Genomic DNA, 8,488 nt, shown 5'->3' on the forward strand with positions numbered 1-8,488 from the left:
GCTACATTTTTATTACAAGATATTCTCAATAAAGAAAGCAATGTGTTAATTTCCATTCTGGGGCAAGCTCCCCAATGCATGATGGACTAGTAACAAACTGCTTAGATACTGTCATCAGTTGGCTAAACATACTTTATGTAGTGTTTGCCTAAAGAAAGATGATTTTATTGCATTATCACTGTTAAATATTTGTTTCTAGTAAAAATTTAAAAATCACTTGTGAATAACAGTGAGGGAACTGCTTTTTCTCTAACCAATACTATTTCCACATACACATAACTACAGGAGAGTTTTAGAAAAATATGTTACTCTTAAGAGAAAACTGTAGGAAAATAAAATTTAGAAAATGAGCACAAAAGACCAAAAGTTCACATGTGTTAGTTGTATCATCTTCAGTAATATTCCCATAACTGACAGGCATAGGACAGTGGTGAATGTTCATTTTATCTTTTATTGTGGATTGAACCTTTCTATACCTAGGGTTACAAAGCAAGGAGTGTTGGCCATTTTCCACTTAGGAATGACAAGCTGTAACTTGCAAACACCTGCTTATATTACCTTAGACTTTCTTGCTTGTGTGATGGCAATAAAGTGAATGACATCTGTCTTATTCAGTTCAGGCTGCTATAACAAAACACCATAGAATGGGTGGCTCAAACAACTAACATCTATTTCTGGAGGCCAAGAGTCCAAGATCAAGGTGCCAGCAGATTCAATGCCTGGTGAAAGTCATCTTTCTGGTTTGCAAAAGGTATCCTCTTCTCATAAGGGGAGAGAGTCGGGTAGAGACAGAGACAGAGACAGAGACAGAGACAGAGACAGAGACAGAGACAGAGACAGAGACAGAGACAGACCTCTGGTCTCTTCTTATAAAGACAGGAAACTCATCAAGACCTCATTAAATCTATCACCTTCCAAAGGTTCCCACCTCCAATGTTACCACAATTAGGGGTTAGGGTTTTAACATATGAATTTTGCAGGCGCTCATTTAATCCATACCAGTAAAGTGAATGCCATCTAAAATATATTGGTCTCCAGATAGGACCAAATATATGGGTTATAACTCTAGAACGAAAATGCGATCTTCTTACAGGAAAATATTGGCTATCTATTATTCTTATAATTTATCAGAATAATCGAGTATATGCTACAGAAGCCAAGGACTCCTCATATTTGTGTATCTCTTTAATCAACAGAAATACCAGATATATCATTTATACAATAAGATCATTCCAAAAGGCAGCAATTTGGGGAGTTCAGATCCCTTCATTATAAAGCAGTAACCAGACACCCAGAATCGACCCCCTGGATTGGAGTTTTATCATCTGAGTGTTAACACTGACAAGTTACTTGGTCTTTCTCTGTTCAGTTTACAAAACAGGGATAATAAGAGGATTTATCATCCAGAATAAGGATTATATGAGATAATAAAGAGCTTAGCACAGTAACAGTGGTAAGCGGTCAATAAATGATACTATTTCTATGACGATTCCATCTAACCCAGAAGGCTTGGTTTTACAAACGTGTCAAGGTTAACTAAAATTCCAGTGTCCTAAGTGGAAGCAGGCATTATTATTTTTATAGATGTGTTGACCTTAAGGAAATGTGTTTTCCCTGTAGACCAGTATGACCATTAACCATTATTACACATTCAATATTTTTAAAGAAAAAATATTTTTACCCTTAGATGCTGGACCTTTTGTTCAAGACAAGGCTCCATCAGAAACAATGGTTTTATAACAAGTCATTTTATTCTAGGAAAGGTGGTTTTGAATATTCAGTAGGGCTTCAGGCTAGTGATTTTGTGGTTAGGTTTCTTGTCTTCCAGGAAGCCCTTGACAAAGGTCACAAACAATTTGATGGCTCCTCTTATTAAAATAAAGATGGAAAGCATTGATGATAACTCTGCCCAGCAGCTAACTTCATCATCTGTAGCAGTTTCAACATATGCTTGTGAGATAATGAAAAATATAGCATTAAATACAGTGGCAGATTGAATCTTGTTTCAGAGTAAATATAGTAAGTCATTTTTTTCTCTCTTCATTTCCTCAGAACCTGTTTAGCATTAGACTGTTAATATCATCACTGATACATGACAAAACCATTGCATAATATACTGCATTTCAGACCAACCTCCACATAAAAGTGAGCAACAGAACACTATGAACATTAATCGGGCATTCAAAATAATGAAGTGCTTCAAGCCAACCCTCTTCAAAAGCCTTCCACTCATAGTTTTGTAGGAACAAACAGTTTTATAAATCTGACACGCTTTTTGATCCCTTTTAATATTATGAAAATGCCATTTTTCTGAGCTATAGTCAATATTAAAATTTTTAACACATTTTATAGCCAAGGGTAAAAATATTCTATGCAATTTTTATGATGTAATCTTTTTTAAAAAGCAAGTTTTGAATCTAAAAAACAAGTTTGTCAATATTGTGAAGGAAGGAAGGATTATTTACACTTTAATCTCCAAGGACTAGGAAAATATTTTTAAGCAACCATTTTGTCATAGTAAATGGTTGCCTAGGGAAATTATAGCTATTTGAAGCCTATATATAATTTTTTATCCAATAATAATTTTAAATACCGATAACAAAAAACTTGTAACCATTAATTTCAAAGAAAAATCAAATAAGTTAACAATGATTGAATTTGTGTTTGTATTAAGGAACATATCTCGGGAAAATTTTCTACATACATACACAATTCCAAATAATATAACATTAAAATATGATGGAAAAATAAAAATATTTATTAAGATAAAAACTGAATTAGGAGTTGATATTTTCTGATATTAACCTTTGATTGGTGACTCTTATAAAACATGGGTCTTTCCTGCTTTATGTCACGGGTAAGTTTCTGTCCCCACTCCCATGACTCTTTGCTAATAGATGCCGAACATGCTGCCTCTCTTAGGTTGTTTCCATTACATCAGAGGTCAGTCTAAGTTCCGCACTCTGAGTTGTCCCACCTATGCTGTTGCCAACATATTTCGTTTCAGAAGTGACATTAGAAAAAACATCTTTCCTCTATTGGCTCTGGTTTACAGAAGCAATAAATGGCTCAGCTGCAGCCATTGCTTCAGGATCTAATTAAACAAGAAACTGCAGATGCTGTAGATTTTTTTTTTTTATGCCTAATGATACAAGCAACTGCATGGAGCACATATGTTCATTTTCTAGTCTTTGACAAAGACTATAGAGAACCTGAACTTGCAACACGCATGGGATGTGGTATGTTCTTAGGTGTTATTAAATGTCAAATGTTTTTAGAAGTGAAAACAGCAACAATTAACCATGTGACCTCATGTAATGTGGTCTAAGATTTAATGATCTCTTATATTAAATGTGAAATCTATCATGTGGATATATCAAGCCCAGATCCACTTTGGATTATGCCATATAGTCTTTCTTAAGGGAGTATTTTTCATGTGTTTATTTAAGACAAATTTCCATTTATCTTTTAATTATATATTTTAATATAAACTGAAGTATACGTGTTATATATATTGAAACTTTAAAGTGTAATAACAAAGAAAACACCTGTGAATCCACACCCAATCTAACAATGACAACATTATCTCATTTCCATCTCTTTTTTTTAAGTTTTACCACATTTAGTTCAAAATACTGTCTAATTGCTCTGTGATTTCTTCTTTGACCCATAAGATATTTAGAAATGCATTATACAGTTTTCAAATATTTGGGTATGTTTCAGTATTTTCTGTTTTTGATTTCTAATTTAATTTCATAATTAATTTAATTATGCTCAGAGAATATACGTTATACAATTTAAATCCTCTTAAATTTATTGATTCGTTTTATGGCCCTGAATATGATCTAATTTGAAAACTACCATGTGCATTGTAGATTTTGCTGCTTGAGGATAAACTGTTCTATAAATTCGATTAGGTGAAGTTGGTTGCTATCATTGTTCAAGTTGAAAACATAAAAAGAATTATAATTACAAGAAATTAAACAAAAGACATATTCAAGGATGTGCATTTATAGTATTGTTTGTGTGGTAGGCAGTATTCTAAAATGGCCCCCAAGATTTCCACCCTTGGGTATGTTTACCCTATATAATGCCTTCACAGGACTTGTGAATATGATGAGCTATCACCTCAGTGATTATGCTACATTATATGGCAGAAAGAATTTTGTAGAAGTATTTAAGGTCTCTGATTAGTTGACTTTGAGTTAATCAAAAGGAACACCATCGTGGTCGATAGGTCTGACCTAATCAGGGATCCCTGAAAAGAGGAAGAAGAGATTCAAAGCTGAAGATATTTCTTTTGCAGCCCTTGAATTAGCAAACTGCCATGTTGTGAAATGGTTCACATGCCAGGGAAATGTGGGTGGCCCCTGAAGCTCAGAAACGTCTGCAGTTGGCAGGCAACAAGAAAGTAGAGAAAGACCTCAGTCTAACAACCTGAAAGAACTAAATTCTACCAACAACTTGAATGAGCTTGGAAGAGGACCCTGAGTCTCAAAGGAGACTACAGTCCTAACCATCATCTTTATTTTGACCTTATGAGATCCTAAGCAAAGAAAACCAGCTGAGCCATGCTGTTCCCTGACTTCTGACCCACAAAACTATAAAATAACTAAATAAAATAATAAATTCATGCTGTTTTAAGCCTCTAAATTTGTGGCAATTTACTATGCAGCAATAGAAAAATAGCAGTTTTCAATAGCAAAAAAAAAACAAACAAACACCAAAAAAAACAAACAAAATAGAAATAACCCAAATGTCTGTGGGTGGCAAATAAATTAATAAATTATTTCATTATAGTCATACAATGTTATACTAAATAAATCATGATAAAATTAAATAAACTATACTAACATGGATAGCTCTCACAAACCTATTGAGAAAAAATGCAAATCACAAAAGTTTATACACTATGACTCTTTATATAATTATTAAAAGAGAAAAAATTAAATAACATGTCATTGAAGAACATATATCAACAAGAAATGATCAATATACAAGTCAAGACTGAGATTATCTCTGGGGGAGGTAAATATCTGGGAGGGTTATAAAAGTAGTTTCAAAGGTATTGATGTTAGCCTATTCCTTAGATTAAGTGGTTGATTATATGAGTATTTATTTTATTATTTTTTGAACTCTGCATATATGTTACAAACACTTTTATAATAGAAGACATACTTCACTATTAAGAGTATATAATCCTGTAAAAAAAAAGTCCCCAAATTCTAGAAAGTTAATCTCTTGTCTTTCTAGATTAGAAATTGAGTAATAAGTTCATCGAGTGGAAAATAAATTATGTATGGCTCTCCAAGTGCATTTCGATACAGCAACAGCAGTAACAGCCACGGTAGTAGTCACCTCTTCATCCTAATTAATGATGGCAGTTGAAGCAGATTAGCAAAGTGAACCAGGAGACTAGTGACCCAGGTGTCATCTTTCTTCTTCTGTGTTGTATGCTTTGCATGTTCATTCTGTACTGTGTTGGGGGAATAAAGCCAAGAGAAAACTCAAGTGATAATAACCATGAGTGAGAAAGACACAGAGGCAGAAAATTGAGGGAGAGACATATTTTAAAATATGCTTCACATGTATTGGATTAATTAGAAAGCGAATCATAAACCAGTGTTAAACTGGCAACATGATTGTGGGTGAATTATTTATCCAGTTGAAACACACAACCTATGTTCATAGTATTGAGCTGTTTAGTTTGCACATCCCGAATGGTGAATCAAGGGAATTACTTTAGCAGTTCTGAGAAACTGAACTCATGAATCTTCCTGATGAAATGTTGAAAGGCAAGCCAGTTCTCTGTTTTTCTACCAATTTTTCAAATCTAGTTCTACTTCTCCAAAACTACTTTTGAATTTGGTGACCACTATAACAAAAGCAAACTATCTGATCTAGACCTATGACAGGACCAACATTTTGCCATAAGACTTGGTATAGATAGATCTATGTCCCTTGTAACAAAGTGATGCTAAATCAGATTTCACAAAGCTTATTTCTCATAATCATTTAGCAAGGATCTCTAGATATTCCTAAATTATTCGATACTTTTAACACGTTCTACTTTGCCAATTAATTCTAGCCTAGAATTATGGGAATAGGTGTAAACAGGGTGGTACTGTATGTATGTTACTGCCGTGGCTTAAAAAATATAGCAAATTATTTACTACAAAGAATTAACACTAACGCTGAGGAAAAGAGAATCCACCAATTTCCCTCTTTTAGTGTAAAAATTCTGTCATTTGCTGTTAGGTTAGAGGAAGTTATTTTCATTTAGCGAATTCTAACTTAATAATAAAGTATTATGTCACTGCACCATCTCTCTCTGTCCCGACCTGCAGGACCTAGTTATTGCGTAGAACCCGAGGAGGACCGTACCTTAAAGAAAACATGGGCGGGAGAAAAGAATGGAGGCAAGACAGTGTTCTGATCAAGCCTCAAAATTTTATTTTCAAGCGGTTATATTTATACACTCAAGTGGAGAGGGCAGGGGCGGGACTGATCAGAGAGTATTCGTTACAAGCTCATTGGCGTCCACCAGATGAGGTGATTTCTACCTGGCTGGTCAGAAACAGATGGGCTGTGCCAGCAGTTGCAGGCTCCCGCTCTGCAGGTGGCGGAATGGGGAACAAAGACACGGAAAATGGTGGGTGCTTCACAGTGCCGTGGCTGTCCAAAGGTCACAGCTAGCAGAGTTTGTTCTCGATAACAGGATGTGGTTCTTATCTTCGGGTGCAGGCTTAAGGCTCCCGACATCTCCTCCCTTTCTTTTTTAGAAAGGTGGGCTTTGACCGAGAGAGGGAACAGAGGCCCGACTCCTCCCGTGAGCTTTTAATGAACTCACCAGCTGTGGCTCTTGGTATCTTTTGGGGAGGAGAGGCAGAGCCGGTTTGTGTAATATTAATATGATACCAACCTCTATGCAAGTCAGGCATGTTCTCAGGAAGGACTAGAGAAGGCACAGAAGGGCCCTTCCTTGCGGTGCTTTGCCCGTCACTCTGCTCGGTGCCCATACCTCTAGACCCTCATCCAAGGGTGAGGTAGGCATGTCTCTAGTTTCATGCCGCCCCATGTGCGGGGGGGAGCTAGGCCTTAAAGAAGCCGATGCAGGCGCAGGGGTGTATTAGAGGGGTTAAGATTTCTAGGGTGCCGGGGATCTTGCTCCACATCGTCATCATCCTGAGTTGTCAAGTGGTGGTAGTGGACGGCAACAGCTGGTTTAATTAGTTGATTAACCTGTGCTTTAATAAAAGCAGTTAGTTTTTGCACTGCCCAGGGGCCAATCGACAGTAAAAGGAGGAACCCTGCTAGAGGTCCGAGAATAGTAGGAAGTAGGGTGGACAGCCAGGGGGTTTTAGAGGCCCAACTTTTATACCAGGCTTCGTCCTTTTCTCTTTGTTTTTGCCGGGTCTCCAGATTTTTCTTTATTTTTTCAATACTGTCTTGGACTAACCCAGTTTTATCTTTGTAAAAACAACATTCTTCTTTAAGGGCAGCGCACAGACCGCCTTCTTTAAGAAATAGAAGGTCAAGACCGCGGCGATTTTGAAGAACTACCTCAGAAAGTGAAACAACAGATTCTTTAAGGTTATCAAGGCCTTCTTGCAGATTTTGAATGTCTTTATCTATGGCCAAGCTAAGGGTATGGAATTGTTGATTTGTAGTAATTATAGAGGCAATGCCGGTCCCTGCTCCGGTGGCCCCCAACCCCAAGAGGACTGCCAGAGTGATGGCAGTTACAGGTTCCCTTTTGACACGCGGAGCACTATGATAAAAGGGAATCAAATCTTCAGGAGGATGTATTGAGACCTTAGGTAGCAGCACAACTAGGACACAATATTCATGATTTTCTACCAATAACTGGGGGACAATAGACGGGGTTATTCCAAAAGAGCAAGCAAAATACATTCCTTGGGGAGCAACAAGGAAATGGTGTTGTGTTAGAGGCGTATGGGAGGTATTGCAAATAGGCAATAATTCAGGGGGAAGAAGCAATGAGGTACTATGAATGCAGAGGCCAATTCCTGACAATTGGGCCAATGTAAGCCCGGGAGAGTCCACCCAGCGTGTCTGCCGTGAATCATTGGTATAGGTCATGTCTGGCGAGACAGTTGCAATGCCTTCATAAAGAGGGGGAACAGGGGAAAAACACATCCAGCAATCCTCATAGGTCGAGGTGTTAAGGGACTGTGCAGTGGCATTAGCTAGGGCCTTTAGGGCCTCACCTGTGGAAAGCCTAACTGGGGGCAAACGGGCTTGATAGGCAGTGCTTTGGGGAGGGAGAGGAGTATTCTCTTGGAGGGGTGTTTGGGGGCTTTGCGGCCGAGACAGGGCTTTATTTGGGCCTAAAACAATTTTTGGTTCAGTATTAGGTGTGGAGCGAATTAGCTTCACCTTGAATGTGAACCCTGGATCCATTCCAATTGCATCAAGTCTCAGGCCCCATTCATGTCCCCTTGTCCATCCCTCAAGGGGTGCTCTT

General features: G+C 37.4%; 1 protein-coding gene across 1 annotated transcript; it reads right to left on the bottom strand.

Annotated features, from left to right (window-relative positions):
- Nucleotides 1-7,098: 7,098 nt before the first annotated feature.
- On the bottom strand, nucleotides 7,099-8,424 carry LOC107195369 (MLV-related proviral Env polyprotein). The gene has a single exon (XM_015586032.1). The coding sequence runs from the start codon at nucleotides 8,422-8,424 to the stop codon at nucleotides 7,099-7,101; it is 1,326 nt and encodes a 441-aa protein (XP_015441518.1).
- Nucleotides 8,425-8,488: the final 64 nt, after the last annotated feature.

This window comes from Pteropus alecto, unplaced genomic scaffold (genome assembly GCF_000325575.1).
Source record: "Pteropus alecto unplaced genomic scaffold, ASM32557v1 scaffold161, whole genome shotgun sequence".
NCBI classification, from domain to species: domain Eukaryota; kingdom Metazoa; phylum Chordata; class Mammalia; order Chiroptera; family Pteropodidae; genus Pteropus; species Pteropus alecto.

What these genes read in the sequence shown, in the direction of transcription:
- LOC107195369 (XM_015586032.1), bottom strand. Translation starts at nt 8,424, where the DNA reads ATGGATCCAGGGTTCACATTCAAGGTGAAGCTAATTCGCTCCACACCT.